Source organism: Hemicordylus capensis, chromosome 16 (assembly GCF_027244095.1).
Source record: "Hemicordylus capensis ecotype Gifberg chromosome 16, rHemCap1.1.pri, whole genome shotgun sequence".
Classification (NCBI taxonomy): domain Eukaryota; kingdom Metazoa; phylum Chordata; class Lepidosauria; order Squamata; family Cordylidae; genus Hemicordylus; species Hemicordylus capensis.
In genome coordinates, this window is record NC_069672.1 from 7,769,242 (window position 1) to 7,781,560 (window position 12,319).

Here is a 12,319-nt window from a genome sequence, read left to right on the forward strand (position 1 = left end):
ATTTAGGGATCAAGAACACAACAGCCAAGATGTGCTTAATATATGTTTCTCTGGAACTCTGGCCTGGAAGAAGCTCCATCAGAAGAAGTGAAGTCCACTTATTCTGGACCCCTGAGCCCAATAACCACCCCCTAGATCCTGCTCCAAGTGCCCCTGCCAAATGAGATGAGGAGAGCTGGTCTTGTGGTAGCAAGTATGAATGGCCCCCTTTGCTAAGCAGGGTCTACCCTGGTTTGCATTTGAATGGGAGACTACATGTGAGCACTGGAAGATATTCCCCTCCACCCCAAGGGACGGAGCCGCTCTGGGAAGAGCAGAAGGTTCCAAGTTCCCTCCCTGGCAGCATCTCCAAGATAGGGCTGGGAGAGATTCCTGCCTGCAGCCTTGGAGAAGCTGCTGCCAGTCTGCGTAGACAATCCTGAGCTAGATAGACCAATGGTCTGACTCAGTTTATGGCAGCTTCGTACATTCCTAGGTGGCTACTAGGGAGAGAGCCTTTTTGGTGGTGGCACCCCATATATGGAATAGCCTCCCCAATGAGGCTCACCTGGCGTCATCACTTTGTTCTTTTAGATACCAGGTGAAGATCTTTCTGTTCACGCAGGCCTTTTAGAATTGATTTTTTTTTTAAGCTTCAAAATGTTTTGTACTGAATTTTGAATTTTCTGGGTTTTTTGGTAATATGTTCTGTGTTACGTGTTTTGATGGGATATTGTGTTGTTGTGAGCTGCCCAGAGAACAATTACTTACAGGGTGGCTAACTAATCAAGTTTATTATTATTATTATTATTATTATTATTATTATTATCATTATCATTATTATTATCATTATTATTATCATTATTATTATTATTATTATTCAGGGCTGAAGCAGTCAGAGTTCGTTGCCCCTTCATAATAGCCCCAGACCACTGTGGACCTTGTACCCCCCACCCCCACCCCATGGGGTTTTTCTAGTTTCTGGGACCTGCTCCATAACCCCCAAGCCCTGGGTAATAGAGGTGGTGCAGCGTTCCAGCTCTGAAGGCGTGCTGTTTACCTGGCAGCTCAGGGACTCGTTCTCAATTGGCCTACCTGGGAGTAGGAGGAAACCAACTCAGGTGCCTCCTCTGAAGCAGGGATGTGTGAAATTCAGCCAAATTCGATTCGAATCAATTCGATTCGGAACCACGGAACAGAGTGGAGATTTGTTCAAATCGATTTGAATTCTCCCAAATACGAATCAGTTCAAATGAATCTCCACTCTTTGCAGTGGTTCCAAATCGAATCGATTCAAATTTGATTTCGGGTTGAGATCTCATGAGAGCCACCCCACAAGCTCTCGTAAGACCATGCCGTTCTCAAGCAAGATCTCACCCGTTTCCGGGCCAGTCTGGGGCATCGTCCATGACAGCAGCACCGATACACGCACACACACACACACACACACACACACACACACACACACACACACGGAACCTTCCAATGGTGGTAAAGCATGCACTGGTCAGGGCTCAGCCAGAGGTATGCCCCAATTCGTGCTTCCTCCCATTCCAGCGGTCCCCTCACGTTTCTTGAAATAAATGGCAAGCGCACACACACAACTAGGCAATCACTATTCCTTTTTCCTAAACCTCTGTAAAGCAACTGCCACTCGTTTCATAGACAGATGGTCCTTCTGGATCCCATTTCACAAGTTGGGCCCTCGAGAGCCACGGAGCCACCCTGGACCACTAGGGGCTCACCACCTCGATAGCAGTCAGGGCAACGGAGGTTTTACGGAAGAGCTCTAAGATGGGCTTTTTGGGTATCTTCATGGTGGTGCACCCAAAGCCACTGAGACCCCAGCTGGTAAAAGGTAACCTCTCCGGGCACCGAGTCCACTTGGGAGCTCCCGGCTCCCAGTAGTAAACCGTGTTGTAATATTCCTCGTCATTTTCTCCTTCCAGGTTATTATACAAATAGGTATTTTCGCCCCCCAGCACATAGATCCGGTGTTTCCAGCGCACCACGCCCGCTCCGGCCAGCTCAATCGGCAGCTTGGGGATCACGACGTTCCTGTCGATTCTCCCGTTCTCCTTCAGGAAGAAGCACTTCCGGGTGCAGCGCAGGCTCCCCGCGTCCGGCCACCTCTCGTTGTGATGCCTCACCCTGCTCCGGAAGTAGCCTCCAATCACGTAGATCCCGTTATTCATGGCCACGGCACCGGACCAGTAGCATTCATTGTCGAGGAACATTTGGTTCCACAGGTTCGTGAGCACATCGTAGATCAGGACCTTCCGGGAAGCGTACCAGGAGCCAACGGAATCTGTGACGCCTCCTATCAGATAGATCTTGTTTTTGAGGACGGCGGATGCAAAATGGCTGAGGGCGAAGGGCATCTTGGGCAGACGGCTCCAGGACTTGACCATCAAGTCGAAGCTCTCGGCTGTGTTGAGGTAGTCCTCATATTTGCTCCAGCCTCCCATGGCAAAGAGCTTCTGGTTGCAGGCGAGGAAGCCGTGGGAGGCCCGGGCCACCGACATGGAAGGGAGCTGGGTCCAGCGTCCCCTCAGAGTGCTGAATTCATGCAGCGAATCCGAATAAGAGTCATCGGTGTGGACCCCGCCCGTGACGTACAGTTTGTCCCCCACGGCCACGCAACGTGCACAGTACAGGCACTTCAGGAGGGGCAGCTTTCCCCACGTTTCGGTTTGCGGGTCGTAACAGCCGACTTGGAAATCTTTGGTTTTAAGCTCCGGGCCCTCCATGGTGAAGAGGTCCACACAGACAATGCAGGTGCTATACATGCCCTGCCTCAGGCCTTGGCACTGCTGTATCCGCTCTTGCCGGTTAAGGCGTTTCCACCGCGGCCGTAGGTCCCGGTAGCACATCAGCTCAGCCTGGACATCCCGCAGCTCCTCCTGGGTCAGAAGCGGGAGGCGGATGTAGGCCAGCAGCTGCCCTAGGAGCGGGAAGCGGCTGGTGCTTTGGGCCATCACCCAGTTCCAAACGGCCCGGTAAACGACCAGCTCTGAAGAGACGGCCAGGCTGTCCAAGGAGATGATGCTCACCAGCGTGCTGGGTGTCAAGTTGAGGAAGGTTTTATCCTCCTGGCTGAGGCGCTTGAAATGCAGGTTGACCAAGGTCTTTGCTTCCTGAAACAGAGAGAGGTCACTGTGTGCGTAGCCTAGTTCGTAGAGTCTGAGGCAGTTCTCTGGGCACAAGTGTTCCAAGAGGAACCTGGGGGAAGAAACAGGGACAGAATCGATACCGACTTCAACCCTATTCAGCCCGACACATGGACAATCCGTCAATAGCGGACACACGTGCAGATCGGCATGGATGTACAGTTATTCACACGTCATTCGCGTTCAACATAACCGCGTCTGGGAACCTTCAAACTTGACTACTACAATGCGCTCCATGTGGGGCTGCCTTTGTATGTCATCTAGAAACTGCTGTCGGTACAGAATGCGGCAGCCAGGTTGGTCTCCGGGTCATCTCAAAGAGGCTAGGGATGGACATGAGCGGTTAATCCAATCCCTTGTGGGGTGGGGTGGGGAGGGGTGCCTTTAACAGGTAAGGAGCTCCTTACCACCTTGCCCCCTCCCCGTCGCTTTCACCTCGCTTGTTTTAGAAACAATCTCAGAATCCAAATGACTAGCACACGTGCCCCATTTATTCTCATGCTGATGCCATCTGGGGCTGCAGGAAGGAACACTGCAGCCCTGCCCGGCTGTTTCTAAAACAAGCACCGGCAGGGGGGAAGTGGTAGGGAGGGAGCGAGCAGGTAAGGAACTCCTTACCTGTTTGTTAAAGGCAACCCCCCCCCCATCAAACTGGCTCAAACGCCAGCGTTCGAATAGGTTTGGTGCTCAGGAAAGAGAGTTTCAAACGTATTTGTGCACATCCCTAAAGAGACCACATTATTCCTATATTAAAAGAACTACACAGCCTACCAATATGTTTCCAGGCAAAATACAAGGTGCTTGTTATAACTTATAAAGCCCTAAACAGTAGAGGTATGCATGAATTGATTTTTACAATTCAATTTGACCTCGAATCGAATTGCAAAAACTTGAATTGATTCATTGAACCAGCTAGCCATTGCCAGCCAGTTCGACAAACCGAATCGAAAATTCACCAAAAAATCAAGATTCACCAATGGGAAACTCGAATCACCCCATTGTTACCCTAGGGACACCAAAGTGAGTTGTGTGGTAGGACATGATGGGTGCTACCTTCCACCCATTTCTCGCCACAACACCTTCTCACAAACAGACCAAACTACAACTCAAAGAAGGTAGCCAGGCACCCACGTTCTGCCTTTGTCAATCTGAGATCCAGCAAAACCAGATAGTTTTAGCAGAAATAGGTAGGTAGCACAGCATTCTACTCAGTGCTGAAAAAAGAAAACCACAAAATCCTTCCTTCTTCCTGTCCTGATGTATCCTCTCGATAACAAGCCAACCAAGAAGCAAGGAGATCTCAAGCCAATCAGAAGCCAGTGCCAGAAAACCAATCAGCAAGGGGGGAAAGCCCATCAAAATGGCTGCTTCAATCACACAAACTGATTTGCACAGGCTGATTCAATTTGACCTCAGATCAGCCCCTTCATTTAAGGGCCAATTCAATTCGCGGTCAAATCCACAAATTTCCCCCCAATTCAGCGTGAACCGATTCGTGTGTGAATCAAATTGCATATCTCTACTAAACAGCATAGGTTCAAGGTATTTAAGAGAACGTTCTAGGAACATAGGAAGCTGCCTTTTACTGAGTCAGACCCTAAAGGGAATATCTTACAGTGCTCACACATGTAGTCTCCCATTCAAATGGAAAGCAGGGCAGAGCCTGCTTCACAGAGGGACGGATTGTCATTAGCCATGCCCACAAAGAGCCATCAATGGATATGTGAATTATTCCTGTGTGGAGACATTTTTGAGGTGAGAATGTGCAAAATGAAGAATAATTCTCTAAAGCAGAGGTTACCAACCTGGGTTCCTCCAGATGTTGATGAACTACCACTCCCAGCATCCCCAGCCACAATAGATTGTAACTGGGGGTGATGGGAGTTGTAGTTCAGCAACATCTGGAGGAAGCCAGGTTGGGAACCACTGCTCTAAAGAATTCGCCTGCCCTCCCAAGTGAAGAATATTGGGAGGGGAGGGGAGCAGTGGTTGGAGAATATTCTTGTCCATAGCTACATATAAAAGCTTTTCACACCAGCAGTGTGAAGAGCCTAAAGGGGGTTTGCGTGGAGAGTGGGTTTGAGCCGCTCTCCCCACAGACGATCACTCAGTTGTCCCTGAGCAGCCAGATCCGCTGCCAAAATGGTTACCACCTCTGTCTCGGAGCCGGTGCGAGTGGTGGAGTTTGGGGACCTCCCAGGCCCCAGAAGTCCCTGAAAGCAGCGCACAAGTGCACAACGAAGTCGTGCTGCACCGACACACAATCACTTAACCCACTTTTCGGCCCAAAACCCTGGTTAAGAGGTGGGCTACTCAGGAGGGTTTGTCACTGGCCGTCCCACTGGTTCTCACGCGTGGCTAAAATCGGGCTGGGCTTCCCTAGCCCAGTTTTAACCAGACATGAGAATAGCCTCATCATGTTTTGACAGAGGGGAGATAAGACGACCCCAAGCAGTGTGCGTTCTGGGCAACATGAGGGGAGATGCCATTTGGGAACTCCAGTGACCCCCGCAGAGCTATGGTTCCGACGTGCCATCTTTGCTTGTTACCTGGAGCAGCTTTCTAGCAGCGGGAGGATCTGGAGTCTGCTGGCTGCTACAAAGAGATCTTGAGCCATCTCCGGCACGAGCACAATCTCCTCCGTGTAGTAATAGTTCAGCACCGTTTGGACAATGGAGGGGTCCATGTCCTGGAGCAAAACCTCTCCATCCTGGGACTCTCGGAAGGAGTTGGAGAACATGGCTCGGAAGTATGGATTGATGGCGGCAAGGAGCATCCTAGCAGAGGGAGGGAAGTCAACCAAGGTTCCTGAGACCTGGCCCTAGATGATCCCTTAGAAACGGGTTTCTCAACTGCTGGTACTCCAGATGTTGCTGGACTACAACTCCCATCACCCTCAGCTACAATTTATTGTAACTGGGGATGATGGGAGTTGTAGTTCATCAACATCTGGAGTACCAGCGGTTGAGAAGCCTGGTCTTTGAACATAGGCAGAGCCCCAAGGAGGCTTTTAAAAACCTCTAACTTATATTAAAAAAAAGAAAACCCTCAGAGATAATGGAACATCGACTTTCTCCTGAGATCACAGAGTTTTAGAACAACTGAAATAATAAATAAAATAAAATAAAATAAAATAAAATAAAATAATGAGCTTTATTTGTTAGCCGGCCCATAACAAATTGTTCTCTGGATGGCTCGCAACACAACATTAAGACATGAAACAAAAACACACAACACATTAAATCATAACAGACCAAAAAGGGCGGGGAGAGAAAATACTAATTATATAATACAATGCAATTTTAAAAACTCTTTAGAATCAGTTTTTTGAAACTTTGGAAATCAAAATTTAAAAGGTCTGAGTGAACAAAAAGGTCATGACCTGTTGTCTAAAAGAACAAAGTGATGAAGCCAGGCAAACCTCACTGGAGCGATTTTTCCATAAACAGGGTGCCATCACTGAAAAGGCCCTCTTCCTAGTAGCCACCTGCCTCACCTCATTTGGCAGGGGTACTCGCAGGAGGACCTCCGAATAAGATCTTAGGGTCTGGGTTGGGACATAAACTGAGATCTGAACCACAGCTGCAAGTTCAGACATAACATGAGACTATGGTTGGGACAAGCCCACAAACTTCAAACCTTTGGCTCCGATTGTGGTTTGACGGCCTAAAATAAGCCACAATTTGTTCACTAGTGTGAATTCAGATGGACAAACTAAACACAGTTAAACAAAAGGAACCCTGCTGCCCCGTGATTTCCGAACCCGTCCTGTGGCTGTGTTACTTATACGGCTAATTCAGACATACCATTGAACCATGAATAAAACTTGGTTCTGCATTACACTTTCAGAGCAAAGCAAAGTAATTCTCTCTCCCCGCCCCCTGCCGCTATGTATGGGGTGCGGAACCCCTCTGCAACGCAGATACATCTTTGTGGCATATACACGATCAGCTGTGTTGGGTGTCTGCTACTGTCTTAAAATAACACTGCATCAAGATGTGCTAAGCCAGTTAAAGAGTGTGATTCTAAAATCCGGTTCGAGTGCAGGAACATAACTAGGGCAGAATGGGCTTATGTTCTCCCCTCTCCATGGTGGCCGTTGCACACACCAGCCATACCCTCTTATGTGATGTCATGCACATGGGGTATGGCCAGCACCTGGAAGGACCCACTGGGCCCTCCGGACTGCATTTCAAGCCGGCTTCATTGTCCCAAGGGAAAGAGCAAAGAACACACCTAGCCGACAATGAAGCAGGTTGGGAATGAGACCGGCCCGAACTCAGTGGGAGGGACAGGAGGGAGACAGGTAGCTCCCAGGAGTTGGGGGGGCTCGTGTCCTTTGAGCCCATCTGCCCAATTATAGCTCCGCCCTCTTAAAGTGAAAAGAGGACCCTATGGAAGACTGAGCAATATTAGTTAAGGATCTGGAAAGAGATTCCAACGGAGCAGTAAGGGAAGCTTCTTGCAAGGATCTTGGGAAGGGGGGCAACAAGGCTCAATGAGAGAAAGACACCTTTGCAAGGTGAAATGTTGGCCTCTGATGTTGGAGCGGGGGGAATTTACACACACACACACACACACACACACACGAAAAACAAATAAGGATTAGACAGATGTGAACTCTAAAAACCTCTAGCAGCATGGTCAGCAGAAAGGCCCGGTACCTGTGACAAGGAAAGCGTTCACCTCCGGCCACGATGGTTGTATCACAGAGAAGTTGGTCTTGCTGCAGCTGCTTCAGCCCTGGAAGAGTAAGGGAAGCCAGATCCAGGCTGATCTGAGTGGAGGCATTCAGCAAGAAAGGTCTTATCACTTAAACCAGGGATAGGGAATCTGGAGAGGTTCGTCTACTGTTGCCACCGGCTCGTCTGGTGGCTACTCGGGGACGGGCCTTGCTGCCCCCGAGGCTTTGGAATGTACTCCCTGTTGAAATAAGAGCCTCCCCATCTCTGATAACTTTTTAAAAAGTCAATTAAGACACATCGGTTCACACAGGCTAATTTGACTTACAGTTTTAATACTTTTAACTTCTTTTAAGTTTTAAATTGTTTTCAATGTTTACATTTTGTTTGATTTGTGTTTTTATTGCGATCCGCCCAGAGACAAAAGTTTTGGGCGGTCTAGAAATTTGTTCAGTAAAAAAATATATATATATATGTACAGAGTTCCTGGGTGGATGTACACACATTTATATAGCAGAATGTCAGAGTTGGAAGAAACCTCGGAGATCTTCTAGTCTCGAGAGCTGCGACAGGTGGTCCTTCAGATGTTGCGGAACCACAACTCCCATCATCCCCAGATGCAACAAATTGTAGCTGGGGACGATGGGCATAGTATTGAGCAACATTGGAGGTACTACCACTTGGGAACCCCTGTCCAACCACCTACCCGCCCTTGCTATGATCTTATATGGAATTCTCTGCCACGGGGTGGGGTGATGGCCACTAGCTTGGATGGCTTTAAAAGGGGCTTAGGCAAATTCATCGAGGACAAGTCTGTCAATGGCGACTAGTACTTATAGGGCTTTTTAGATAGTTTTTTAAGCCAGAAAAATTTCCAAGGTGTTTTAAACTAAATATTCAGAGACTTCTCAGTCTCCCCCACCCCCCAGCCCTATGGCAAGCATATCCCTATCTATCTGGGGGAGAAGGGTGACCCCAAAAAGGAGTTCACAGTCTACCTGGCAAATGCTGGGCTGGGCGGAGGGTCTGCTGCAGAGAGCTGTGGGGGCCACTCTGCCTGCCTGCCTTGCTTGCTCGCTTGGGGACTCCCTGCAAGCCTCCTCCAGTTCAGGCTTCACTGGGGCCTACACGGAGGCCCCCCTGGAAGCCCCACCCACCCGCAGATCAGCTGAGAGGTGGGGAGAAAAGGAGCTCTTTGCAGCTGCTTAGATTGCCGGCCAGGAGGACAAGCAGGAGGGAGGCAAACAGGGCAAGTGGCTGAGGGGACCTGGGGCTGGGCAGGGGGCAATGGGGAGGCATGAGAGGTGTCTCTGGGGGCCCCCCCAGGCAACCGCCTCCCCTTGCCTAATAGTAGTTACGCCCATGCCCAATGCCCATACATTTCCCCAGAATGCCAAACATTTCCCCCAAATGCCTCTTTTTTGCAGCATCCGGGGAACCCAAAGGAACCCCAAAAGTGGCTCTGCTCATTTGATGCATCCATGGGAAGATGTGAGCTAATGCAGCCGACTCAACAAAGTGAACGTCCTGGTTTTTGTTTAAATTGCTTTTTAAAAAATAAATTTATGGCCTGCCCTTCCATGCACTACAGCTCGGGGCTGCTTACAACCCTGATAAAATAGATATAACATAGAACAATTTTTTTAAAGAAGAATTAATAAGAATTCAAAGACCTTCAATTAAAGAATTCAATTAATAAGAATTCAAAGCTAAGACCGCATTTAAAAGTTACACGTTGTTAACGCTTTGCATTCAAAGTTATAAATAAAAAGCTAAAAACCAAGCAGGATTGGTTCTTCAAGACTCATTGGGAATTATCTGCTTACTAAAATTAATTGGTAATTAATAATTAGGAATCATGAATCATGAATCATTTATTATTAATGGGGAATAAATTATTATTAATTATCTGCTTACTAAAATGCCTTTGTGGCATCAGGATACGTACCCTCCCGTATATAGTGATCTAGAGGCTTGGGTTCATCTTGCATGGCATTCCGGTCCATGTCGAACTGCGAGTTCATCACTGCACTCCCACTCAAAACGAAGCTGTCTTTTATATCATTCCTGTTGGAAGAAGAGCATGCAGGTAGCCACAGCAAGAAATCTGATTTCAGGCCCATGGGGTTCCACCTCCTGACCCTTGGGGGGCCAGCCCCCTTTCAAAACCTTGCAGGGTTTGTGAGGAGGCAACCCCATCACCCCCCTAGCTGCCATAAATTGTGGCTGGGAATGATGGGAGTTGTAGTTCAGCAACATCTATTTGTTTGTTGTGAACCACCCTGAGACCTTGGGTTAGGGCGGTATAAAAATGTGCTAAATAAATAAATAAATAAATCTAGAGGAGCAGAAGTTGGGAGGAGAGAAGGAGAGGAGAGCTGGTCTTGAGGTAGCAAGCATGGCTTGTCCCCTTAGCTAAGCAGGGTCCGCTCTGGTTGAATATGAATGGAAGACTTGATGTGTGAGTACTATAAGATATTCCCCTCAGGGGATGGAGCCGCTCTGAGAAGAGCAGCAGAAGGTTCCAAGTTCCCTCCCTGGCTTCTCCAAGATAGGGCTGAGAGAGACTTGGAGAAGCTGCTGCCAGTCTGTGCAGACAATACAGAGCTAGATGGACCAAGGGTCTGACTCAGTATATGGCAGCTTCCTATGTTTCACCAGAGGAAGGCCTGAAAACCCCTCTGAGAACACATAGCTGGCACAGCTGCCGGGAAAGAACTCAGGCCAAGGGCTACGCGTGAGCAAGGGAAAGGGTCTCCTTTGGGAGGAAGAGTGCTTCTACAAAGCCAGCAATCGGGCAGCTGCAGCTGCAACAAATGACTCGTTTGCCTCTGCTAGGGATGTGCATGAGCCAGTTGCAAAAGGAAGCCCCAAACTGGCTTGAACACCACTCAACTGGTAGCGGCGGCGGCGGTGGTGTTTGCCCCTATATCGGGCAGCAGCGATCTGGGAAGATGCTGAAAGGCATCATCTCATACTGCGCGGGAGGAGGCAATGGTCTACCCTTCCTGTATTCTACCTAAGACAACCACGGGGCTCTGTGGGTGCCCAGAGTCAACACCGACTCGAGGGCACAACTTTACCTTTAAGAAGCTCCTTACCTACTCACCCCCACCCCACTGGTTTCCCCCTGCCAGTGTTCGGTTTTTCAAGAGTTGCACAGGGTTGTGGTACATCCTGGCCATGTGTGCACTGAAGCCGATTGGGGGTGCAGGAAGCAGTTCTGCAGCCCTGCGCATCTATTGAAAAACGAAGCACTGGCAGGGGAGGGGGGAATGGTTGGGCAAGGGTGAGAAGACAAGGAACTCCATATCTGCTCTTTTAAAGGCACCCACCCACCCCTGCCACCCCGGGGAGTGCACAAACGGTCTGTGCACATCCCTGGCCTCTGCTCTGCGAGCCTCTCAGCTTTGTAAGCCTCTCCGTTTAGCCTGCTCTCTGCTGCAACAACATCGCCATCGCTGGCCTGTCTAGCTCCCTTGCTTCTGGACCCAGCCAGGAGCAGAGACCTTCATGCCTGAGCTTGTGCTCCCTGTCGTCACCTGCAACCTGGCTCCTGACTCCACTTGCTACCTGGCTCCAGACTCTGCTGCTACCTGGCTCCAGACTTTGCTGCTACCTGGCTCCAGACTCTGCTGCTGCCACCTTCATCAGTTGTCCCTGCACAAGCCTTTGACCAACCCTGGCCTCAACATCGAAACCGTGCTGGGACCCTGCACCCCCCCCCCACACACACAACCAGTAAACTGTGAGTGAGCACTCCTGGCTGTGCAGAGGCTTTGCCAGTGTGCCTGCAAAGCATCCTTTTCCTCCTCCCCACCTGTGTCCAGACTCTTGGGGGTCCCAACCTCTTCTTTCTGCCCCTCTGCCTAGAGGCAGGCCTGAGCCTCTTGGTTGGGGCTTGTCCCTCCTTCCCATTGGTTGGGCTGGGATGGTTGTCACAGACCATTTTGCATATTATGTGTTGATTTGTTTCTCTGATTGTGTGCCTGGGGGATTGATGGGGTGGCCAGGATGGGGAAACTGGGGGCTTGGTTTGAGGACAGAGGGACGGTTAAAAAGAGCCTCAGCAAATAAGAAGGAATCAGTCTGTTTCAAGCAATGGGTACTTTGGGAAGAGGCTGGGTTGTGAGCTGCCCAGAGAACAATTTATTATGGGATGGATAACAAGCTGTATTTGTAGTAGCATTTTATTTATTAAGAGGCTGGGCATTTTCAAACCGAGGCTGGCTGTCCACCTGTATGCTATAGGACTTTCCTGCACTGAGCCGAGAAGACTGGAAGACGTCCAGGATCCCTTCTACTCTGTGATGCCGTGAATTTCAAGCCAGCGGATTCAGGCTAGCCATTCAGACTTTTCTAGCTGTCAGGGATACTGGAGTGGTTTCATGCACTGGGGGGGGCAGACTAGAAGACCTCTAGGGGACCCTTCCGGCCGGATGCTGGACTTACTCTCTAACTGCCCCTTTCTGTCAGGGATCATGCTTG

The 12,319-nt window shown here is 49.5% G+C and overlaps 1 protein-coding gene across 3 annotated transcripts in view; it reads right to left on the bottom strand.

The window, feature by feature from the left end:
- Nucleotides 1-1,511: 1,511 nt before the first annotated feature.
- Nucleotides 1,512-12,319, bottom strand: part of LOC128338670 (kelch-like protein 12) — a 30,486-nt gene continuing 19,678 nt past the window's right edge. For 2 of the 3 annotated variants that reach the window (XM_053281411.1, XM_053281412.1), the window contains 4 exons: nt 9,780-9,898; nt 7,814-7,892; nt 5,699-5,926; nt 1,512-3,201 (listed from right to left, as the gene is read on the bottom strand). In XM_053281411.1, the coding sequence (XP_053137386.1) occupies nt 1,713-3,201; nt 5,699-5,926; nt 7,814-7,892; nt 9,780-9,855 (1,872 nt within the window). In that variant the 5' untranslated portion in view covers nt 9,856-9,898 and the 3' untranslated portion in view covers nt 1,512-1,712. Of the gene's footprint in view, nt 3,202-5,698; nt 5,927-7,813; nt 7,893-9,779; nt 9,899-11,651; nt 11,683-12,319 lie in introns of those variants that run through there. The other variant, XM_053281413.1, reaches the window with a different exon arrangement.